The 24,873-nt window shown below is 45.3% G+C and overlaps 2 protein-coding genes and 1 long non-coding RNA gene across 3 annotated transcripts; 1 reads left to right on the top strand and 2 right to left on the bottom strand.

The window, feature by feature from the left end:
- Positions 1-3,985: 3,985 nt before the first annotated feature.
- Positions 3,986-8,904, bottom strand: LOC120705791 (DDT domain-containing protein DDR4-like). Its single transcript, XM_039990306.1, has 11 exons — positions 8,654-8,904; positions 8,436-8,546; positions 7,403-7,489; positions 7,279-7,316; positions 7,116-7,197; positions 6,860-6,966; positions 6,092-6,254; positions 5,929-6,018; positions 5,643-5,754; positions 5,204-5,246; positions 3,986-4,873 (listed from the first exon to the last, which is right to left on the bottom strand). Exons 1-11 carry the CDS (start codon positions 8,801-8,803, stop codon positions 4,354-4,356), a joined length of 1,503 nt encoding a protein of 500 aa, XP_039846240.1. The 5' UTR covers positions 8,804-8,904; the 3' UTR covers positions 3,986-4,353.
- Positions 4,746-5,775, top strand: LOC120705792. The gene is made up of 2 exons (XR_005688053.1): positions 4,746-4,883; positions 5,142-5,775. It is a non-coding gene; the product is annotated as an uncharacterized LOC120705792 (long non-coding RNA).
- A 5,201-nt stretch (positions 8,905-14,105) lies between the features above and the next one.
- Positions 14,106-17,302, bottom strand: LOC120705790 (FRIGIDA-like protein 4a). The gene is made up of 3 exons (XM_039990305.1): positions 16,081-17,302; positions 14,996-15,171; positions 14,106-14,709 (listed from the first exon to the last, which is right to left on the bottom strand). Exons 1-3 carry the CDS (start codon positions 17,267-17,269, stop codon positions 14,272-14,274), a joined length of 1,803 nt encoding a protein of 600 aa, XP_039846239.1. The 5' UTR covers positions 17,270-17,302; the 3' UTR covers positions 14,106-14,271.
- Positions 17,303-24,873: the final 7,571 nt, after the last annotated feature.

Below are 24,873 nucleotides of genomic sequence, written 5' to 3'. Positions count from 1 at the left end.
CTTCAAATAACTGATGGTGTACTGGTAAGTCTGCTCAATGTGTTGAATAATCATTTTTGGCTCATAATTTAGGTTGTCCATAATAAACCCATACATTTGCTTTGCAACAAAGTTATATTGCGATGCGAAGAAAAAACTTCTGACAGCAAACAAGTGTGCTCTGTCACAATGGAACATTTCCAGTTTGACTTCCATTTTCCCTTGAATGCATGTACTCGCCATGGACATCCATCATTCACACACTTCACCTCATATTCTTTACTGCCAGACTTTACGACTATGAATTCTCGTTTCAATGATATTGCTCATAGTCTCACAGCATCTTTTACAGCTTCAATGTTTGGATATGTTGCACCTTGCACTACCTCATTCCCTCTGTACTCCCACTCCTGATTTTGTACATCTTCTGCGACATGATTGCCAAAACCATGCTCCTTCCACTCATTTGGCAATGAGTACTGCTCGTCATCAGATGAGCCCTCATATTCTTCCATCTCTATTGTGGTTTGGTCTTCTGCCTCCATTTCGTCGACAATGCTATGTATCCTCTCTCCCTCATCAGCAAGGCCCTGTGGTCTCATGTTTTGGTTCTGTCTCTTCTGATTCATCTTTCTCAACATAATTGGTCTCTCTTCGAATACTCGGAGTTTCTTGATCTGCATAATGTTGGATTTCATTTTGTGTCTTCTCCCGGATTTGAACAAGAATGGCCAGAGGCCACCCACGCTCTAGAGCTGCTTGCATGTACTTCTGCCAGTCATCAGTGCTGTGTATCATCATCAATTCCCATAATTCACTTTCTACCTCCCAATTAACAAGAGACTGGACGGTGATCACATGTGTCAACGGATCAACACGGAACCCACGCTGTAGCCACTTACATATGAAACCAAAACTCCTTTCTAGAGGTTTATCTATGGCGCTAGATATGCACTTAAAGGCAGAAAGATCTACTTCATTTGGCCCATACATAACATTGTAGTCACCATAAAATACTTGAAACTGCATCTTGCTCGACATATCTGTATATCACATAATACTTATCGAGTTATACTCTTTACTTCACTACTTTATTCAATAATCCGTAAAAACTATGTATGAAATTCAACTACAACGTATAAGTATTCATAACTACGTGATGACACTCAAATTCTATACTGCATATACCAAATTCTATTCTAAATAATAATTAATTTATAAACACGTCTCTAATAGTACTGCAATTGTAATAATAAATGTGTAGTACTAATTTTCTAAACTAATTTACTACTACATAACTACAAACTAAAGTATCATTAAACTCCTACTTAAATGGTTCTACTATAGCACTAATTAAATTAAATTACTCACCCCTACTTAAATTACTCCTACTTAAATGCGTAGTACTTAAATAAAAATTTATATAAACTAAATGTACTAACCTGCAGATCAGAAGTGCTAAATCCGGCATGGCTTCGCCGCTTCCCTTCTCCTCACCTCTATCTTTTTTTCTGGATTTTTGGTGGAATTTTCGGACTCAAATGAGGAGGGAAGGGGAGGTTGGAGCTTATATAGGGGAGGTTGCCCCGGTCGCCCGTGGGGGGCGACAGGCCCCCCTGCCGCGCCCGTGGGCCGGGCCCAGCGGTCGCCCGAGGGGGGGGGGCGACAGGCCCCCTGTCGCCCGTGGGGGGGGGGCGACAGGCCTCCTTTTTTTCCAGGGACATCGTTGCAAATTTGAAGAAAAAAATTACACTTAGGGCCTGTTGCCCTATGGGGGCGACCGGGGGATATTTTTGAAATATTTCAAAACAGACATATATTTTTGAAATGTTTATTTTTTAAAAATATAAAAAAGAAAAAAGCGCGATAATAGGTGTGTGCTCAAAAAAAAAGCTAATAGGTGTGTTAGGCTTGCTAATATGCTAGAATATTCTTGTTGAGCTCTAAACCAAGACATTATGCTTTGTTTCTCGAGAAATAAAGTGGCAATATCTTCTTATAAAAGGAAAAGGCTCAATAGCTCCAAGCCTCCAAGCATGTATCTCGCCTTTTCCTCCGCTGTAAAGATATCCTCAAATCGGAATAAAGTGGCCCGGTGAGCCAGGTTTCCACAAAAGTTAGGCCGGGTCAACGCAACGGCTACCGGAACACTCGCAGTCCGTGTCCTCATCGGAGAGAAAAACGAGAGACATGTATAGCGACAGGATCCGAACATCCCTGCGAGTTGCAGCCATGGTCCGTGCACAACAATGCGAAACCTCACACATGCTTTCTTCAGATTAGGAAAGCCACGCAATCAGTGTTACAGTCACTGGCTCACTGCCCATCTTCTTCCTTCTACAGCCCTGCTACAGGCCAAGCAGACAAGAGATCAGACTTGTCCCGTTTCCACTGCGACTATGGAACGATGGCGTCATGCAGTGTCACAAACGCCATGGCACAGCTTGAGCGAATTTCATTAGAGCCAGCAGCAAATACTGCAGTTTATTTGCCGTGCACATGACGAAATCGTATGGTCCTAAAAATTTGACTTCAAATTCAGGAAGGATGAGCAGGCGCGCGATTTAAAATTAGCAGAAAGAAAAAAAAATTGAATCAGGTCGAATCCGGAGGATGATGTGGTCCTACAAATTTGACTTGAATTTTCAGAAAGGACGATCGGGAGGGCGGTTTTAAATTAACAGAAGGAAAAATAGGACTCGCGACGAGGAATTTGGTTTGCTTTAGTTGTCGCTACGTGGCTATAAGGAGGTGCGGGCCGTTCGCGTCCTTGGCGAGAACTCGCTCAGTGGTTCGAGGGAGAAGGCTCGAGTTCGGCCATGGCGACGCGGTGGCAGCGGTGCGCGCAGCTGCTCTCGTCCCACCCGTACCACTCCGCGATATCGTCCGCGCCATCCTTCGCTCTCGGCGCGAGTGACGACGCCGATGGCGGTGGCGGCGGTGATCATGGTGCCGCGGGCGCCGTCGATGGCAGCTTCGCGCCGCAGGACAGCGGCGCCGGCGCGCTGGCCTCGCCGCGGCCGGCGGCCGAGCTCGCGGTCTCCGCCACCGACCGCTTCTTCGTCTCACCGGCGCGCACGGCCTCGCTCGTCGACGGCGCGGGCGAGGCCCTTCGGGGAGCCGAGGTAGTGGAGACGTACTCGAGCGACCCCAGGGGCCAGTTCTTGGAGTCCATGGCGGAGATGGCGGCGGCGTACGGCGCGGAGGGGATGCCGGCGCCGGAGTACCGGGAGTTCATGGAGGAGCTGCTGTCCTGCTACCTGGAGCGCAACGACCGCGGCGTCCACTCGCACGTCCACGCGGCCTACGCCGACCTCACCGCGCGCCGGTGGCCGTCGAGGAGGCGGCGGCCGCTCCGGGGTCTGATGAAGATAAACCCGTGCGTCTCGGGCTCCTGATACTGATCTGATTGTTGTGATCAGAGCAGTGGAGATTCTTCAAGCTGCTCAGTATAGTTTTGTTACTAGCTCAGTTGGAAAGTTAAAATGCCTTGTGAAATATAACAGATGATGCTTGTGAATAATAATTTCTTATGCTGTGTCAGTCAGATGATGAGCAGATAATTGCAGGCAGAATGGCCATGTTTGGCGAGCAGAATTCAAAACAACACAATTCGAACACCGTACGTTGCTCTTGCGCTTAGTGATTGACGTATTGTACTCGGATGGCAAGAACCCATAAGCCTGAAGATGTAAAATCTAAGTTTTACTCTTTTTGACATTTTTATAATACAATAATACGCAGTTCCCAGCATTCTACGACTTCTTCCAAGGAAGTCAAATTTGAAAGGAACTTCGGCAGGACATGTACTGTTGATACGGGCACCCGTCCGTCCAAGAGCCTGCATACACAGATAGTCACAAAAAAAAAAGAGCCTGCATACACAGATGTGCTGCATGTACCATGAGCACATAGACGACTTATGATACATTATAAAGTCTTGCAGATGCACGAGACAGACCTGCTTATCTGAAGTCGCATAAACAAGCTCTCTCTGACACAAGACTAAACACCAAGAATAAGCACCATTTTGCTTCGGAGTACAGAATTCATGGATGACATATTTTACAGAAGGGTGCAAAGTGCAGTAATCAGAATAAACATTCATAAACTAGATTTTTGGTTGGCGTCAGTGGTGATGCGTCGCAGTCTAGACCCATATGTACAACAAATCACCACACAAGTGGGGCTGAGGTGCCCCCATGACTTTGTAAAGATAACTCATCAGCAATGGGGAAAATGCTGCTGGTGCTGTCCGAGTCTGATTCCCCCCCAGCCAGTACATGTGGATGCGGCTGGTGACGCTAAACCTATGGAATTTGGCCACGTCCACAAGGCAAAATACAAAATATCACAATGTACCCCCAGCTAAGATTACTCAGATTCATCCTCTGAATCTGCAACAAACTGTGCAGTATCATCTTCAGAGCACGATAAAGTAGTGTCTGGTTGCTTAGACACCGGAGTGGGCCTTTGCCTCAGTGTTTTCTTTGTCATTGGTGGAGGGGTGAGCTGACCAGGATGCATATCCTCCTCACCATTCTTCACATTTCTTTGACTCCGACGGAGCCCTTGCCTAGGCTTTTCCTTTAGCAAACGGGCAGCAAGACGAGTCCTCTTGCGCGGTACAAACACATCCTCCTCTTCCAAGTCACTTTTGTAGGTATCAGAAGCATTATTGTTTCCATCACTATCAGCAGAGCCACCATCCAGGTCAGTATAGTCTGCATCTTCCTCATCACCAGAGCTCAGTTCACTTAGGTACTTGGCATCATCCAGTCCATCTTTGTTCTGCTTAGAATTGATGTCTGATCTTCCATTGGCTCCTTTGTCTCCCAGATGTGAAGCAAGCTTCTCTTTTGTTCCTGCCTCATGTGAATCATGCTTTCCTTTCCTGCATACAGGTAAAATAAGGCTTTTAAAAAAGAATGCATTTATAGTTGCCTAATAATGAATGGAACGATACTACGACTTCAAAGATGATTTAGACATTAACTAATTGAGATTGCAATCCATAGTTCATATGTGACGATATTTCTTTGATATTGGAAAGGCAACCTCAATTCCCAATTCCTGTAGTCTTCTATACACAATTTTGCAAACAAATATCATCTATCGTGCTTGTTACCATACAAAGATAACAGATGCTTGTATTTCCACAGTGGTGCTAATGCTATTGATAAGACATAAGACATTATGGAGTGATGGAACTGCCTGAACTTACGATGCAGCTCTTATCGCCTCCTCAATCGAACGATCATAAGCAGCTGCATAAAAATAAATCCAAGGTAAGAAAAAAAAGATGGTCTTTCAAACATTTTTTAATACAATCATAACAGATGTAGACACTGAGAGCAGCATGCACCAGATATCACAAATGCTATTATATTGTACAGTTGTGTTGTATTAGGATCATCACTGTTACACTGGACTTGAACCCAATGGTTAAAGGTAGTAAAAGCACATTAATGGATGTATCTGTAGATAATGTCAGAATGAGAATCTGGCAGAAGAAAGGAGGGATGAAATTGCAACATGACATTCAGCACACCCATCAAGCTGTGACAGTTGGACACCTCTTGGCCAGATAAAAGTAATCATAATAAGATTTGACTTTTGATGCATTTTATATTGATGAAATGATTAACAAAGAAGATCCTTACAGTAACTGTAGTTGACAAGCCGACGATTACGCAATGAACGGCTTTGGAAACTGTTAGCAAAAGCTAAAAGTTTGTCCTTCTTCTCCTGACGTTTTAAGTCCCTTTCTTTCTTCTGCAGAGTAAATCAGGTAACTCAGAATCACGAGAAAACTACCTGATGCAAAAGTTAGTGCAGCTATTTCAAATATAATATAAGCATTCTTATGTTTTTCACCCCTCTTGAACTAATTACAAAAGAATAGGTGAAAATAATATGAACTTAAGAACCATCTCAACTGGTATTTACCTTTTGTAACTTCTCCACAGCTGGAATGATTTCTGCCTTAAGATGCTCTGCAATAGCAGATTCAGATCGGCCCTTTCTAGATAACTTCTCCTGTAAATATCTAATGTCAAATATAGTAGTAAAATACAAGTGCACATGAAAGATGTATCGCAGAAACCCTTACTGATATCTCAAGAAACTCTTCCAGGTTAGTTGCAACTGTTTCCCAGTGAATATTGATGTCTGGTTTTGTCAAACGGCCACTCTTTCCCTTCCAATTCTGCTTAAAACTAACCGTTACATCTTCTGTATATAATCTATGGCCAATAGTTGAGTCACCATCATACCTAACAAGCAAATGGATTTCATATGACAAGGTCAGGAAAAGAAGGATAATGATAGGATAAGAATTTTAGAATGAAAAGAGTCAATGTCTAGAACTGTCAGATAAGACGAAGTATCACATAAGAAGCACGTGTATATACAAATTGGAAGATTTCTTAATGTATACAACTCAAAACTCATGTTAGCAGCTATTTGTCTCACTACCGGCCTCATAAAAGTCATTTAAATCATCTTTTAATTTACCCAAAAAAAGAGCATCTTTCTTTAGCATTGAGCATCTGAATCAGCACAGCCACATTAACTAAGCATACAAAACAGAAACACCAGCATAAATATCAAGCACAAGTTGATAACCTTTTTGGTGTATTCTAGTTATGACTTATGAGAATGTGATTAGATAACATAGCCCAATCATGATTGCAATTTCTGACAAGTCATCATACCAATCTATTTCACACCCAGAAGATACATCAGCGCATCAAACTATCAATTTTGATTTTGAAACCTACTGATTCTGAAGAAACCTAAATTGTGAATTGCAGCAGCTCATTGACAGGAGATGATAGATCAGGGATTTGGCAATGAAAATGAAAAGAAAATGACTTACCAGTATACAGTCCCATTACTGCCACTCCCTAATTTATCTTTCCGAAAGTAGGAAATACTAGTTCCTTTCTTCATTTCATCATTGACATACCATACTGCATCATTTTGCTGTATGATAGATAATTTCAGTAAGAAAGTTTAGTAAAATACTAACATACAACTTGTGGAATTTTTATTTATTGAACCAGGAAGACTGACTAAAATGCCCAGCTTGCTGAAATGTGACCAAAAGAAAGCATTTTTCACAACTAGAGTACCTCAGATCGAACTTCGCAAAGCGCTTTCAGTATTAGCAAACGCTTAATTGGATCCTGCTGCTTATATGTCTCAACTTCCTTCCTGCACGCACAAATAGGTTGCAACTTGCAACGATAAAATAATCAAAATATTAGACAAATGCATTGGCACACGTACACATACCCTGGATTACTTTTGAATGGGTTTGCTCCTTCAGCAACCTGAAACCAAAATAATATCAAGGTATGGACAAACTCTATTGCAATCACATCACAGAAACAGGTCAAGCCACGCGAACGCAACATACCCACGACCACCAATCTGTAAGCTTCTTGGAGGTCACTATAATCCATCCATCCTCATCCTTGAGATGTTTGTTAACTGGAGGTATTCCCTGGCGTATTTGGTAGTGAAGGTGAGCAAATATCTCAAAGAAGCATGACATGGTGCAAGATAAAACAATAGAGTTTAATTATGTCAGCAACAAGACAAATTGTGCTAACAATGCCAAGTGACGTAAATGCAGAGCGACAATGCAAAAATTGGTAACTAACATGCAAACAAGGCAAGATAGCCATCATATACACCAAACAGAAAAGCTGAGAATGTGTGTGTGGTGTCTGGTTTGCAAAACTCAGAGGGCCTTAGCAAAATTGATCAGTTTTGACAGACAGACAGACAGACAGACAGGCAGGCAGGCAGGCAGGTAGAGAAAGAGAGACTATAGTTAGTGGATGGAAGACCTTCACCATGCTAGCATAATTACTTCCAGAATGATGAACAAGGACCTTGCATTAACTGAAAAAACAGTTACTAAATGCTTTGTTTTTGCTGATGGTTTAGTTGAAATCATAAGTCATCCCATACTATCCCTAGCTTGATACAAGAAGAATGCTCGTAACTACAATAATCTTGATATCAAATAAATGAAGGCAATCATGAATTCACGTTACTACATAGTCAAAAAGAAACATTTCCTGGAATCCATGATATGAACAATCACAACCATGCGCTCTACCACTAGCCATAAGAGAAAACAGAACATGATGCATCTGTTTCTGTGAAGTTTATAGCTATTAATGACAGCACAAGCGCATCAAGTCATCAACACAGAACTTGTTACTCTAGGCAATCATCAAACCTCTCAGGTCTCTCCAGATAATGATTATGCCGATATGCAACTCATTTAAAAGCAAAATGCAAACACCTGATTTGCAAGTAAAAATGCAGACCCGCACAGCCACACGCACGCACTGGCGGATACCAAATTATGCACACACGCGAATCTGAAGCAAATATATGAGAGACCGCGCGCACTTAGGAACAGATAAATAAATCACCTTCAAAAGGGCGACGTGGATGCGAGCGAGGTTGCGGTTGTTCGACGCGAGCGCCGTCTCGATCTCCTCCGCCGAGAGCCCCAGGTCCGCCTTGATCACCGGCTCAAACACCTGGAACCCACGAAAGAGAACCCGAATCCCATGAACCGCGCACGGAAAAGCCGAATCGCCCCACGCGATCCGCGGATCGCGAGTGCGGGAAGAAACCCTAGGCTCACCCTGAGGAAGTGGAGCACGGAGGCGAGCTCCCAGCGGCGGCGGAGGAGGACGATGGGGTCCTCGGAGGCGGCGGAGGCCTCATCGGGAGCCGGTTCCCTCGGCGGCTTCGCCGGCGACGGCGCCCTCGCGCGCTTCGACGGCGAGGCCATAGCGGGGGGAGGGGTGGGCGGGAAGGGGAGAAATTTTTGTGGGTACGAGGCGGGAGGGAGTTGGGCTAATGGGGATGCTTGAGAGCCGTGGGGGCGAGACGGCGCTGTGGGGTTCGGCGGTGGAAGCGGTTTTATCACTCGCGCTCGAGCGGAGGGATGAGATGTTGTGGGCTTTAGCTGGGCTGAATTTCTTCCCTCCTTCAGGCCCGATGCCGGAATCAGATTGATACTACTACACACAACAAAAAAAGTAAAGAACAAGAGCTAGTTGGGGCTCTCTCGTTCCTTCCAGAGTGAAACAGTAGAGAACGGCGACGCACAGGCGATTTCGTTGTTCCTCCGCCAGTTCGCCATTGTCCTCACCTCCGTCGTCCTCGCGGACGTCGGAGTAGGAGGGGACTGGTTGAACCGGCGACGGATTGGCTTTCCCCTATATATATAGGTAGCTATATAGTAGGGTTTGGGTTTTCGGTGGAGCCTGTTAGTTGGCCGCCGGTTGTTTTGCTCCTCTGGAGCGTTGTCGGAGGTTGCGGTGGAGGCAGATCTGGTGTTGGGTTTGTCAAAGCTGAAGCTTCTTCCTCTGGCCACGGTCCATGAAGAATAAGGTGTGAGTTTGTCGAATCTGGAGCCCTGGTGGGTGCTCCAGATCTAGGCGGCTCTTCTACTGTCCCTCCCTCTTCTCCGTCGGTGTCGGCATCGGTGATGTTGGATTCTCCGGCGGGAAGCTCGGGAGGTAAGTTTTACCCGCTTGTAGAATCGGGCTGGTCTTCATCTCCCACATTTTCTGGTGGTTTCTTTTCCCTCCGGGGTGTATCTTCGTCCGGCGATCTGGGACCGTCGACGATTGTGGCGTCAGACTGTCGGTTCTCCGGCGATGTGATGGATGTTAGCCATCTTGTTAGGCCTGCACGTTCAACGAGTAAGATGTGCGTCGGTGTTGCCGGTGTGCTGCTCTGGGTGCCGCTCAAAATCTGTGTGTCTTCGTCGGGAGGATGGTCGGCTGCAACGAGATTGTTCCGGTCGTCGGCGACGAGCTCAACCGGGAGAAGCTTGCAAGGACTTGGTTGTAATTTTCTTGTTTCTCAAGGGTGTCTTTGTAAGTGTGGGAATGTAAACCATCAGAATTCTGTGTGAAATATAATCCCGGTTTTCTCAAAAAAAAGTAAAGAACAAGAGGGAGGAAGGGAGCTGAGATCGGTTAGGGTTAGGGTTAGGTTTCAGGTTACCTGTGGTGCTGCCGGATCTGGACTCAGTAGCAGAGCCACTAGTCTGGCAAGGTACGGCGGCCGCCACATCTGTCGCTGGTGGGTCACAATAGGTATGCGCCGCTGTCCAACACTTCCTCGACTGCTCCGTCGCCCAACACTCTCAACGCTATATTAGATTTTGATGTTGGCTCCGCCACTGGCCGAACTAGACGAAGCTCCACGGGAGATGCCCAGTTTGGCGGTGTAGCGGACGGCGAGTGGGATGATGTGGTGACACCCACCATAGTGGTGGGGGGTGGCGGTACCGGCGGCGGAGGCATCAATCTTGCTCAGATTAGCGAGGAAGCGATCAAGGGAAGGTGGTGCTAGATCTATTAAGAGTGGCGTGGTCATCAAAGCTAAGAGAGGCGTGCGATGGAGGTGAGAGAGCTCAGATCCAGGTGTGGAAGAATGGGGAAGATGAAAGAAGGGAGATGGCTAGGGAGGTTGGCGGCGGGGAGCGGGGGCGCGGAGAAAAGAAGAGTGAGCCGAAATGAGGGTATAGGTATGGTTTTATAAACCTAGACGAGGAAGGTTCTCCTGAGAAAGGTCTTTCTACCTAATTTGGTTAAATCTGGATTATAGGAAAAGTTTAAGAAATAAGGGATGGGGTGAGTTGGCACTCAGGCTTCGGTGGTGAAAGAGGTTTTGTCACTCATGCGGGTGATTAGGGGCAATGACCTTGGCTGGGCTAGGCTCCAGGCCCAATCAGCGGGATGCCATATTGAAGAACTGGGCCAAGACAATTTGGGCTCAGGGTGGGCTGGGTTTACTTATGTATCATGTGATCGATTAGGGTGAGAGCATGCTGGATGCTCTTAGTGATGAGTCAAACATAAATAGCACGGTGAAGATCTTAGATTCAGGTTGAGAGTCGGCCGGGTGTGTTGGGTGGAGACGTACTAGGCTCCTAGCTAGAGAGGACGCGGCAGCACCAATTATAAAAAGGATGTAGAGATGAGAGAAGTAGGTGCACCACAAAGGGTAGCGCAAGGGTAAACAAGGGAGCGAAGATGACTAGATGAGATGATGCAGTTGTGCCGCCAACAGCACGTGGAGCGCCATAGGAGTGGCTACATCACTAGCCCGTGGTAACAAGCAACAAACCTGCTTAGAAGTTTGGCAATCTATTTTGTGCACGTCGATAAGATTAAGAAGGAGAAACTTGCCTATTTGACATTAGAAAAAAAATGAGGTTTGCTCATTTGACACCGAAACTTCAGATCTTATTCATATGTCCTCAAGTCAAAATTTTGTTGCCTATTTGACACTTTCGTGACTTCTGTTAGGTTCCACCATTAGATGTGTGGGCCAGGCAGCATGAAAGACCAAAATGCCCTTCAATTTAAGCAGACCAAGCTTCTTCCCGGCTGCCAGGATCACCACGTCCTGGCGGGCGACGACGTGCTGACGAACTCCCCCAGGAACGCCTACTTCCTGGTACCGGCGATGCTCAGCCTCCGCTCGGCCCTCGCCGCCGCGGGGCTCGGCGGCCGGGTCAAGGTATCGAGCGCGGTGTCCGCGGAGGCGCTGGCCGCCCCGGTGTGGTCAGGCGTCGCGGACCAAGTCCTGCAGTTTCTAGACTCGGCCGGCTCGCTGCTGTTCCTCAAGCAGTGGCGGAGCCAGGAATTTGCGGTTGGGTATGCCACATATAAAAAAAATTCAAAGCAAATACGCAATACAGTGGACGATAAGTTATAATGGCCACAACAAATTCATAATAATAAGTAATAATTAAAAAATATTATAAAACAATAAAGGCTATTACAATGTAATCCTACGATCATTTCTGTTCGAAGAGATCGATGATATTCTCATCTTTCTCTCTTAATAAATGTAAGCAAATGTAATTGCAACCCTCGAGCAATAGCCGATGGGGGCAAGCGCGTGAGGTGCTAGGCTACTCGCCTATCGCTAGAGTGACCAAATGTGAGAGCCGTCGAGCGCCAATCGCCGAGCTGGGGATGTGCCGATGAGGCCTCCAGGATGCGGCGCCGAGGTGAGCGGGAAAAGGGGCGATACAATGCGAACTCGCCGCTTGCGAGATACGAGTACGCGAGTCTAGACCTGTTTGGTTACTTCAGGCCCATAAGCCTCTTGTAGAGGCGAAATGATAGTGGTGTGGAGGGGTAAAGGTTAAAAAGTGTTTTTTTATGCGAACCACATGAAATAAACCTCGTAAGTACCCCTTAAAGAAGCTTATGGGTTTACGAAAGGGCTTATAAGCCTATGTGTTTGGATGAAATGAGACTTATTTGACATTTATTCGTCTAGTTTCTCCCTTGATGAACTAGTAGACTTTGTTTCTTCGTGTGCTCAATCTACATGATACGTATAAATATGTATACATATTAATATTTGATCTCAAATCATGGGTATGCCTTGGCATTCAGGGCATACCCCTGCCGCCGCCCATGTCCTCAAGTCACGCTCGTCGGAGGCCAGCGACGCCAAGGTCAACGCCGCGTACGGTGCTATGCGCGTGCTGAGCGTCCCTGGCGTCCTCGTGATAGCGGCAGATCTTGGAGCCACCGCCGGCGAAGCGGCGCTGTACCCTGCCGCCTCCCCTGCCATATGCTCCCTGGCCGCGTGGAGGGCCAGCGCGGCCGCGCCACTCACCTCCCCTGCCGCCGCCTTTCCTGGCCGCGCGGGCTGCTACTGTGCCGGCGCCACCGGATCCAATTGCCGCGCTGCCGGATCCCGTCGCAGCGAAGCCGGCCTCCCGAGGCCGCGCCACTCGCCTCCGAGGCCGCCACTGTGGTGGCGGCGGCGCCGGATGCAGCCCATGCCTCCATGCCTGCACCGCCGCCGCCGCCGCCGCGCGTTCGGCGGCCTCCCAGCGGAGCACGAGGGAGACGAGGCGAACGGTGAAAAATGAAGGGCTAGTTCCCAAATTTTTTTTATGTCACGTTAACGGTTTGAATAGATGTCGGGAGGGCTTTTCGGATACTAATTAAAAAACTAATTTTAGAATTCACTTGAAAACCGCGAGACGAATCTTTTGAGACCTTTGACCGCATCATTGTCACATGTGGGTTACTGTAGCACTTATGGTTAATCATACAATAATTAGGCTCAAAAGATTCGTCTCGTAGTGTACATCCAAACTGTGTAATTAATTTTGTTATTTAATTACATTTAGTGTTTCCTGCATGTGTTCAAAGAGAAAGTCACAAATTTCGAGGTGAAAAATTTTGGGAACTAAACACGCCATGAGTAGTCTAATTTTCCCTCAAAGGGTATTTTGGTCTTTTTCCACGACCTGGTCGACACGTCAAACGGTGGAAGCTAGCAGAAGTCACAGGAATGTCAAATAGACAATAAAATTTTGATTTGGGGACATATAAGTAACATCTGAAGTTTCAGTGTCAAATGAACAAACTTCATTTTTTTAGTGTCAAATTGGCAATTTTCTCATTAAGAAGCCCTTAGAATAATATTTGGATGGTGGTTGACATAGTGCAGAATTACAAAGCATCACTAAGCTGGTGACAAACCGACCTAGCACAACCTCTAAAAAAACGACCTAGAACAAACCAAGGCAGCAAGCAAAATGGTTGATATAATAAGTAATAGTAGGAATGTAGGATGCCAACCTGCGCACAAACCTAGGCAACCGCCGGGCTCGACGGCGAGAACGCCACGAAGATTTTATGTATATAGACAGTGATCAATGTCAGTGATTTTTTAGTTTTAGCTTATTTCACCCAGGTTCAGTAGAATGGTTAGGTCCGCCCGCCACTGGTTAAACACTATAAACTTTAGCTACGGTTGTCCATGCCCGCCAGCCACTAGGCATGGCAGGGCCCTATATTTGTCATGCCTGCCTAGTAGGAAGGCTCTAGCCGCACCGTTAATTTTCCAGTGAAAAAAGAAGGAACAATTGAATGGGGTTGAGCCAAACTTTTTTTTTTCAGACTTAGTTATCTCTGTCCCGGCCTGCCCCAATACAACCACGGGCCTCCTCAGGTCTATCTGCGGCCTGGCCTGATCAGATCTTGAGATTCCATGATAGAAAAAAAACACGCGGCACTGCGACTTCACCACACAAATAATGGACAGCACATAACTCGAGTTTATCAAAGAAAACAGACTGCAGATGTTTACTACACATCAATATCTTGCATCCATCGAAAATCAAGAACAAGTATGCAGGTATACATGATCCATCAGCCAGGAATAACAAACAATCAGTAACAACTAACAACGAAAGCCCTAGCCCTAACGACGGAAGGGTTGCTGCGCACCACCAGCTGCAAAGTTAGGGGAGCCCCCGAATGCCCCAGGTCCGCCGTATGGCACACTGCCTCGTCGCCCAGGAACATAGTATGGTGGACCGCCTGCTGGGTTTATGTATCCAGCATGAGCTGAGTAGTTGAAGGAACGTGAGACTGGGTTCTGGAAGGACGGGCCAGAGCTTGAGCTTGAGCCCCTAGCAGCCTTGGCAGCAGGGAAGGGGAAAGGTCCAGCCGCCCCCCGTGATCGCTTGTTCTGGAATCTGCTTGGGCCACCTGGCTTCTTCCTCTCTGCCTTCTCTTTCTCAAGCTTCGCTAGCTTCTTCTTTATGACCTCGGTGCTAAACACTGACTGTAGCTGGCAGGATTCAACACATCTGATGACGGACCTGTATGCATTGCCCTCCAGGTTGCTTGCCTCATCCTGAAAAAAAAAAGTCGAGTCCGCCTTGAGTGTGAGCAATAAAGTAAAATTACAAAGAACGCAAAAGGGATCACATGGGTTTAACAACAATGTTTCATTCAAACAGGACCACAAGTAACTTCACAATGAAGGTTTTTCCTTCTCTCATAAATAGACTATAAACAATACTACAAGACTCCTGACAGGTACTCAAGCAGAAAAAAGGACTCAGTGCCGACATACTAAATGGTTTATTAATCAATCAAAAATTAAGTCATTGGAACAAGAGTAGTAGAGAAATTCTTACAAGTGCAGAACTGGAATGTCTTCCACTTTTCAACACAGCCTGAGCCTTGTCACTGGAGTCCCGCAGATAAGCTTTGAGGAGAGGCACAGGTGGAAATTTCTCGAGCAAATCAGCCTCATGAGCTACATATATAGCCTCTACAACATTCCCTGACTTTATGAGTTCCTCAACAATATCTGAAAAGAAGCACCAAAGTAACTTTAGTCAACTCCTATTGGTCATTAAACCCGCTCATTATTAGAATACAATAAAGTAAGTAAAATACTAAAGGAAAGTGTCAGATATTACAAAATCCAAAAAAGATTTTAAGAAAAGGTTGGTTCAATTTTCTCCTAAAAGAAGAAAATTTCCTTCAATTTAAAGTATGCACTACTAAGTAAATCCGGTCAACAGACTGGATGAACATATTCTTCAGTAAACGAAACATAAGACTGGAACAGATTGTACTTCAACTTGAAACTATGTTAGCTTTAGTCCATCAAAGTGCACTCTTCTGACAAAAAAATATTAAAAGCATAAAGCCATAAGCACAGTTGAACAGCTTCAGTCTAAACTGAGCAATGGCAAATTCCAACCACGTTCTGTAAATGAAGGACGCTTTGAAATTCACCCTTCAAATCATGATGGCTTTCAGTTCAACTAGGCTTTCAGTTTGCATTTTTCTAAAGCTCTAAATACTAAGAATACCAATGCTGTTTCAGCACCAATGATAACATTATCACAAAGAAAATTTGGGCATGCTTCACATGGTTATTTAGATCAAGAAATCAAAACACCAAGGCAATCATACAGAGAAATCGAAAAATAATCCAGCTAGGCTGACAAGAATCATCTAAAATGTGGTGTTCAGATGGGCATCCTAAACCTGGAAAAAATTATGGTTACGTGCCTTTCTTGTTCTTGAACAAAGATTATCAATTTGTAAAGTTAACTTAAGAAATAGCTATAACAGTGCTACGCAAATTTCTTCTAACTAACATAATTTTTCAACATGCACACAATCAGTCAATCACAATTCAAAGAACAGCAATTGGATCCTGAATCAGATACATAGAACTTATAATGCAATTGACAAATATCATCACCTCCAAGGCTCTCCTCGAATCCAAGTACGCATGCAATCCTTGCAAGCTCCCTCTTCCGCCCATTAGCAACAAACAGCCTCCTCAAGAACTCCCCATCAAACTTATCCTTCAATCCGAATGCTGCTACCATCTGCAGGAACATCTGCGCCTCAGGTTTCTCTGATGCTCCTTTTTGACCATCTCCTTTCTTCCCCTCCATTGTCTCCTCTCCTGCAGCCTTCTTTTCCACAGGTCCTGTTTTCTCTGCTCCCTCTCCCTCCTCCGGCACCTTTCCGTCTGCCTCTTCTCCCTTCGCCTCCTTTGCTTCCTTCTCTAGTTCCTCAGGCTCCTCTGCTTCCTCTGGGTCCTCCTCCTCCTCCTCCTCCTCCTCTTCCTCCCCTGACCCAAGAACCAGTTCCTCTGGGTCCTCCTCTTCCTCCTCCTCTTTTCCATCTCCATGATCTTCTTTCTTTTCCATTGCTCCCGAATCCTCTACCCCGTCTACTTTCGCCATCTCCACCTCCTGGTTCTCGGATGCCGTTTTGTCCAAATTGATCCCAAAACGATCTTGCCACTCCTTGGTGACCACAACCGCCCTCTGAATCAACGTGTCTCCTATCTCCGGCGGCTTCCGGCTATCAGAATCGAACAACGAGCGCAGCAGCATCCCGAGCGCCCAGAATTGTTCCTCGCCGGCGCCCTCGCCGGCGGATAAGAAATCGCTTACCACGTCGAGGACGAGGCGGGGAGGGTCGACCGCGGAGGCAACGGCGGGGCCGGCCTCCCTCCGGAGCGCGGTGAGCTCCCGGCGGCGCGCAGCCATGAAGCGCCAGAGCGCGGCGGCGTCCATGCGGCGGCACATCCACCGGAGGGCGCCCCGGATGTCGGCGGCAGGCGGCGCGGCGGACTCGGCCTCGGCCTCAGCCGCGGCGGCGGAGAGCGCGGCGGAGGCCTCGGCGAGCCGCGCGGGGACCTCGGCCTCGCGGGCCTCGAGCGCCGCGAGGGACTCGGAGGTGGAGGCGGCGGCGGCGGCTAGGGCTTCCTCCAGGGCGGCGGAGCGGGAGGCGAGGTCCTCCTCGAGCGAGGTGAAGTGCGCAAGGGCGCGGGACCAGGCGCCCTGGCAGTCGGCGAGGAGCTGCTGCTGGGAGTCGAGGTGGGACAGGAGGCGCCGGACCTCGCCGGCGGCGGCGGAGCCCTCGGTGGTCGCCATGGCGGTGAGGGCTGTGGGGAGGCAGGCTTTAGATTGGCAGAGGCCGTTTTAGTCTAGAATCTAGATGGACTCGGACAGTCTCGTTCCGTGGAGATGAAAGTGGGCTCTGTTTTTTTTTTTGAGGGGGAAGTGGGCTCTGTTTTGGATTTGCCTTCGGTTCAAAATGGGCCTGTTCATCTTGGTGTTGTTGGGCTTATGGCGGTGGTAAAGTAGATGGGCCGTCGTGGATATTCAATAGGCCGAGGTGTTTCCGGGTACGCCATTAACTTTAGGAAAAAGTCCGCGTCTTTTTTATTTTTGTATTTTTCAAAAAAAGAATTTACAGAAATATATTTTTGGTTTTAGATTTTACAGTTGTATACCCCTACCGTCCGGTAGGGGGGCGGCAGGGGGCCTGCCGCCCGGCAGGGGGGCGGTACGGACCTATATGTAAATAAAAATATATTTTTTTTCACCGCCTGGTACATACATGATCCTATAATCATAAAATTTTTACTATAGCTCCACCATATAATGATTAGGCCACCATAAAAATTTTACCATAATTAAACAACAGAAACTGTATCTATAAATTAATTATAGAAAAAATATATATATAATTACAGTAAAAAAATTATACTAAAGTATACTATATAATATATTCACTGCATAGATCTACTCATGTGGAGTCCAACAAAATTGGATTTTCTATTTATGATTTTTTTATAATTTAATATGATTTTTCAAAGATTCAGTCAAAATAAATATAAAAGAAAAAGAGAAAACCGCTGCCACGTCACCCTGAAACCGCTCAAAGGAGGTCGCGCGAACGGTTTCGAAAGTTCGAAGAGTCTAAATAACCGGTTTTGTGGTCTAGGGAGGAAAAACGAATTCGGTCCAAAGTTGAGGGAGGCGGAAAGGACTTTTTCCTTAACTTTAATGGGCTTTTTCTGGATTAACATTGGGCTCATATATTTAGAAAAAACACACACGCTTTTTTAAAAAACTACGGTAGACGTTGTGAGTGTCTGAATTGAACTGTATAATTAAAAAAACTACAATAGGGGAGGACTGACTAAATTCTCAAATCATAAAAAAAAGAGTTCTCAAGATGATAAGGAGGTTCCCAAACTTCAAACATTATCGACAGTAGCCCGTAAAACTTTTTTTTCCAGATTTGCACTTTCTATAAGTTTGGCGCTTCCATGCCTCGACAAAATGGAGCAACCACCATGAACATAGGCCAAAGATACTGTCCGCTGACGTGTGAGCACTGGCTGCTACTACTGAGCACCGAGTCACCAGACGCCCACTGCAAGCACAGGACCGAGCTAGCTGCCGTCATGAATTCGCAACGTCATTTGGAGCCTGTTCCCAAGTCTCCTCCACCAGATCATGAGCTGTACCTGTGATTGAAGTCTCCAACGGATTGCTCCGAAAAGGAAATTATTCAGCAGTCATGACTTCTTCCTCTTGAAGAATAAAAACCGATCTTGTTGCTTATCCAACGCCCTGTCGACTTTGGTGCCAAACATGAGCTGCAACCGAATCCAGCTTGTAATTGCCCCAAAGATAAAATCTCGTTTTATGAACCCGAACCCACCCAATCACTTCAAAGTTTCTTCTGAATGCAGGCATGAATGTGCTGAACTGAACTGACCACGTATGCCCAGATCACTGACCAGTCAAAAGCAGGGGACGCTTGTGATCAAGAAAAGGTGGTGATCAGGTGGGAAAAGGGGGCGGCCGAATCATTGGCGATTAACGTGTTGCCCACAAGCCGGCCAGAGAGTTTAAGGCATCCAAAGGGGCAGAGAATTCATCAGTGCAAGGCTTTCACATGATCTCATGAGAGATCACACAAGCTGCGTACATGCGCACCACTCTTGCAGTTGCAGGCATCTGCAAGCAGCAATAGCAGAAGCATTTCATTATTCATGCAAGTTGCATTTTCTTCCCTGCTTTACGATGCTTCATCAGGATTAGCACGGGCCAAGATTCTGATCTCTATGAATCAGAGTTGATGAATAAATGTTCGAATATTTTTTAAAAAGGAAAAAAACGATCAATAGACGGCTTCTGCATTAGGCCAGTCTTAGTGAGAGTTTCATGAACACAGATACTTGGATTGGGAGCTAGGTAACCGTGCTAGATGAGTTTTATGGTGATGAAACTCTTCTCATATCCCATAAAACCCCATCCTTCTCTTCTCTTGCCACATCAGCAAAATTGATAGTATTTAATGTCATGAAACTCTCTATAAAACCCCACTGAGACTGGCTTTATTGCGCATAGGTATCCCAGTCCTGGGAATTTGCATGGGTCTTGATTCTTGAAGCGACAATCTCAAGGACCTTTTACCATTTTTCGACAGATTCCAAAAACAAATGAAGAGATACTATTTTGCTGACGTGTGAACATAACAGCATGCACTGGCTTCTACTGCACCCTGAGTCAGCCGAGTCAGCGGATACCCACTGCAATCACAGGAGCTAACTGCCAGCCGGTAGCTGCCATCACAATTCAAATTCATAGGCTGTGTTCACTTTCCACAAATTTTCCAAACTTTCCATCACATCGAAATCACATCGAAACATTAAATATAGCAAATGACATATGCATGGAATATTAAATGTAGATAAATAAAAAAACTAATTGTATAGTTTTGATGTACGTTGCGAGACGAATCTTTTGAGCCTAGTTAGCCTATGATAAGATAATATTTACCACAAACAAACAAAAAGTATTACAGTACACTATAGTATCGATGTAACCCTTTTCACCCGCTTTCGCGGATCTAAACACAGCCTGTTTTCGAGTCTGTTCCCAAGTCTCCTCCATGTCATGAGCTGTGCCTCCGTGCTCTCCAACGTACCCATGACCTTGATGTACCTCCGGCCCCGTTCTGCCCGTCAGCGTGGACCGAGGAGCCAGTACTGGCTTAGCTACTACTGGCTGATGCACGCTAACGTTGCCAAATGTTCAGTTCATAAACATGATTGCTTGTTGTTTAATTTTTGAGGCTCTTGATTGCTCCACATTTGCTTTCAGGCCCTTTGCCCAAACATGAACTTGTCAATCATCTGCAGAACTGATGAGCGAATAAAAACTTTGAAACTGTAGCAGCCAAATCATAGGGGCTAATTTCGGACACAGTACGATTGTGAGGGACTGAACCGAATCATCTGTTTGTTTTTGTTGATTGTCTTGAGTGTGTTTTTTGTTTTTATGTAATACACAACCACCTGTAATCTTGTAAGACCTCTTATTCTTCTTATATGATCAGGCAGTGCTCCTGCTTTCTTTCAAAAAAAATCGTACTGGGACTGAACCGAATATCCTGGTTTGCTAGTCTTCGCCGCGGACTCGCCGGCGTTCGCCATGACGGTGAGGGCTCAAGGCTGGACTCCCTTCAGATCGGACTCGCCTCTCGTTGCCATGTGTGAAGATGGAAGTGGGCTTTGTTTGAAATTGCATTTGGCTCGTAAATCGTAATGGGCCTATATTATCTTAATTTTACGTGTTAGGCCTGTGCTGGGCTCTATCCGGATTCTGGAGTAACATTGGGCTCAGTATATTTATTGCGAAATAAAAAATTAGTTATTGCTTAACCCGAAAAAAAAAAGAATACTGACACTCTCTAACAAGGATTAGTCACTCATCGACATGACAAGAAGATCGCGACTTTAAAAAGTTCAGATTTTAATAGTCCCTCCGTTCTAAATTATTAGTTATTTTAGGTTTCTAAATATATCATTTTGCTATACACCTAGACATGATATATATCTAGATGTATAGCAAAATGGAACATATCATGTGCAAACCAACTTCTTCATGCAAACCATGCAAACTCCAATCTGAGCAACCAGATCCACATCAAGGGGTGCGCAAGGGAAGTGGAGAGGAATTATGCATCTAGAAGAGCTAAAATGACTATTAATTTAGAACAGAGGGAGTACTATAAATAGGGGTGGTAATGAGTCATGGCCATAGTGGTCTCTTCACAGCCCAATAAGAGCAACTCCAACAGATTGATCTTTCCCTTTCCCCTTTCTCACCATATAGGGAAATTCTCTTTCTCAATTTCAACATATATGGAAGAAGTGTTCCAGCAGATTGATTTTCCCTCCTTTCTATATGTAAAGGGAGATGTGATGTCTCTCTTTTCTATTGGGAATTGGAGAGAAATTATTGAGGATTGAGAAAAAATAAAGGGGAAAGGGAGATGAAAAATCAATCTGCTGGAGTAGGTTTTTTCAACATCAATCTCCTATATTGAGAAAAAGTAGAAAGGAAAAGGGAAAAATCAATCTGTTGGAGTTGTTCTAAGACCTTTAAATTTTTTAGCTCAAAATTGTATAAGATTAGAGCCCGACTCTTTTAGAGCCTGACTCTTAGATTTTCTAGTTCAAAATGTTGTACCCTTTGCCACCACTACAAAACTTGCAGATTCCAGTTTTCACGCCTCGACAAAATGGAAGCAACCACCATCGACACAGGTAGAAATACTATTCGCTGACGTGTGAGCATAACTGAATACACTGGCTGCTAGTACTCACTGAGGTAGCGGCTACCAACTGCAGGCACAGGATAGCTGCCATCATAATTCGTAACGTCATTTCGTGTCTGTTCCCAGGTCTCTTCCATGAGCTGTACCTCTGACTGAAGCCTTCAACGGAGAAACCAGCTGTTTTTTTCTTTTCTTTTACGAAGAATAAATCTATTTGGTTGCTAATCCAACTCATTGTCGGCTTCACGAGTTTCAGATGCGACGATAAACCCAGCTCACTCCTTGCGACCGATTCTGCCTGTCAGCTTGGACTCGATGAACGAGCGAGTACACGCTTCTAAATTCTTTTATTGTTCACTTCAGAAACATCAGCTGGATGGCCTTCATAGTTCTTTCGTCTCCAAAAGAGATGACTAAGGAGACTTTCGTTGAGGTTGCTAGCACTATCAGAAGAGATGAAATTGTCACGAATATGAACTCATCCAATCCGAGAGTGAGATGCACATGAATACAAATCTGCAATATGACTGGGACGGGATCTCATTCAGCATTTTCAATGTTTTTGAAACTGCACTTTTTCGATTTTTAAAAACTATTTTTGAACCGGGCAAGCATGATTGCGTAGAGCTGAAGTGAGCACTAAACCTATCAGTCCACCTACCGGTCAAGAACAGGGCACTTTGTTTGATCAAAGGAAAGGTGCTGATAAGGCCGAGGATTAAAATACGATGGGATGGATCAGATGGGCAGGCAGCGGCCGAATCATTGGTGGTTAACGTGTTGCCCACAAGCGGGCCAGCGAGTTTAAGGTATCCAAAGGGACAGCGGATTCATCAGTGCAAGCAGGGTTTCACATGATCACATGAGAGGAGATCGCACAAGCCGTATGTGCGCCACTCTTGCAGGCATCTGGAAGCAGCAACATCAGGTGCATTTCCTTATTCATGCAAGTTGCATTTCTTCACTGCTTTGATGGTACTTCGTCAGGAATCAGGATTAGCACAGGCCAAGATTCTGACCGATCTCTTCTCTATTAATTAGAGCTGATGACGAATAACTGCTAAACTGATCGACCGGTAATCTTTTTTATAAGAACAAGTGATCGATCGATGGCTTCAGCATCGCTCATAAGCATCCCAATCCCAGAAAAAGTTTGCATGGATCTTGAAGCGACAGCACAAGGATCTTTCACCATTTCTCGACAGATCACAAAAGTTCAGCAAAAAACCTGAAGTTTTCATGGTCTTAAAATATGGTTCCATTTCCTGGATCAATCTAGCAGATAGCAATGCGGCCCCTAGCTAGTTGATGAAAAGCAAAAGGGGGAAGAAAGTTGGAAATGGCATGGATCTTTCGTAGGCAATCATGGATGGCGCCGCGCTGATTGCTGATGCACGCGATCAACATTAAGCAGAGGGCATCCCTGGCCCCATGTGGCACCTGCCTGACCACCTGCTAAACTAATCGCAGATCGTCGTCTTCCCAAAATCGATTTGTTTGTAATGACGCAGAGATGCATGGGCACACGCACAGTCACATGCACACCAGTGTGGCACAGGTACTTGCAATGCAATTCCATCATGGAAAGCCAGTAGCCAGTTAGCCACTGACATGGCTTAAGGCTCTGCAATCTGCAGGCACTTTGTTACGAGCTTCCTAGCAATTTCTGTTTTGGCTTAATCGTAGTTGCTATCTCTCATTTTAATTCAAAATAATGAGGAGGTACATATAATTGATGTTAACTAATTCATTTCAAGACAAGTTAAGTTTAACAAATTAACAACAAAAAAAAGGTACTCCCATTACGAGTCTTGGATACAGTAGCTGGACTTGGATATATACAAGATCCTTCGTATATGTCGGGATCAACAATTCAGAACTATACAGTGAATCACTGTGCAAATACATGCATGCTTCCTGCTGGTTCACTGTATGTCTGTATAGAGTTCACTATGCTGTCGAAGGCAGCAGCAAAATTTCAGGTTAGAACAGAGTGACGGAGGAGGGATCCAATGAACCTGCTAACATAATACTGAATTGGATCAGGATTAATGTAAAGAGTTAACTGATGAATGCATCAACTCTAAGCTGCAAATGCTGGAATTTGCGATAACATCACTCCTGGTCTCCTGGTGTCAATGCACAGTAACGGGCAATGCGAGGTAGTGCCGGTTTTGTGGGGGATAAACTATGATGTCCAACAGTTAGCTTGCTCAATGCATGAACCCACCACTTGCAGCTAAACAAAAGACAGTGTACAGAACAAGCACGAAGATGAAGTGCCTACACGAAAGGAACAATGAAAGATTCCTTTGTATTGCGTCTGTCTTTTAAGATGATGGGCACACCAAGATTGCTTCTTCTAGAATATAGGCTGTGAGCCTGTGACCTCCAGGGTTTAACTTTTCGGCGAAATTTCGCCGAAATTTCGGTTTTTTTTCCGTTTCCGCTAGTTACCGGGATCCGAAATTTCGGTATTTTTCGATATATTTCGTTTCAAAATTCAAAATTCAACAAATTTCGTCCAAAATCCACCGAAATTCGCCGAAATTCACCGAAATTCCGGAACGGAATTCCGTTTCCGCCGATCACCGGGATTCTATCGAAAAACGAAATGGTGAACCCTGGTGACCTCTCGCTTTCAAAGAGAGAGGGACAATTGGTTAAGCAGCAACAATGGCGTGATGCTAGACTCACATCACGTCTCACGAAATTTTTCTCAACAGGATTACATTTGTTGAAAAACTGCAATTTTTTCCACTCTACGCTGCGACAAAGGGAAGCTACAAATTACTCTATTTGAATGTGACGGCGTGTGGATTTTTCCTGAAAATGGTCAAATTCTAGCAGCATCTTTTTTATGAGATTGTCAGCATGGTCAAATTTGCAAGCGTTTGGTGCATTGAAAACGAGGGGCAGCACAGGCTCCGATCAACTTCACATGCAGCGACAAAATCGCCAAATGTCCAAGAAATATGTTTGACCAAGCAAGTCTAAAATACTACGCAATCAGATTAGACAAGTTTATAGTATGTAGGTACTTTGAATTTGTGATCTTTTGGATCTTATCCCAAAAGATAAAGATCCCTAAAACTGACAACCATTTTCTGGTAAC

The sequence above is a fragment of the Panicum virgatum genome, chromosome 5K (assembly GCF_016808335.1).
Source record: "Panicum virgatum strain AP13 chromosome 5K, P.virgatum_v5, whole genome shotgun sequence".
In the NCBI taxonomy this organism is placed as follows: Eukaryota; Viridiplantae; Streptophyta; class Magnoliopsida; order Poales; family Poaceae; genus Panicum; species Panicum virgatum.
This window is presented reverse-complemented; position numbering and strand designations above follow the sequence as displayed.

What these genes read in the sequence shown, in the direction of transcription:
- LOC120705790 (XM_039990305.1), bottom strand. Translation starts at nt 17,269, where the DNA reads ATGGCGACCACCGAGGGCTCCGCCGCCGCCGGCGAGGTCCGGCGCCTC. An exon ending in ATTCGAGGAGAGCCTTGGAG is followed by an intron (nt 15,172 to 16,080) that starts GTGATGATATTT and finishes GCTTCTTTTCAG; the next exon opens with ATATTGTTGAGGAACTCATA. An exon ending in GACATTCCAGTTCTGCACTT is followed by an intron (nt 14,710 to 14,995) that starts GTAAGAATTTCT and finishes TTTTTTTTTCAG; the next exon opens with GATGAGGCAAGCAACCTGGA.
- LOC120705791 (XM_039990306.1), bottom strand. Translation starts at nt 8,803, where the DNA reads ATGGCCTCGCCGTCGAAGCGCGCGAGGGCGCCGTCGCCGGCGAAGCCG. An exon ending in AAGAGTTTCTTGAGATATCA is followed by an intron (nt 6,019 to 6,091) that starts GTAAGGGTTTCT and finishes AGATATTTACAG; the next exon opens with GAGAAGTTATCTAGAAAGGG. An exon ending in GCTTGTCAACTACAGTTACT is followed by an intron (nt 5,247 to 5,642) that starts GTAAGGATCTTC and finishes ATTTTTATGCAG; the next exon opens with CTGCTTATGATCGTTCGATT.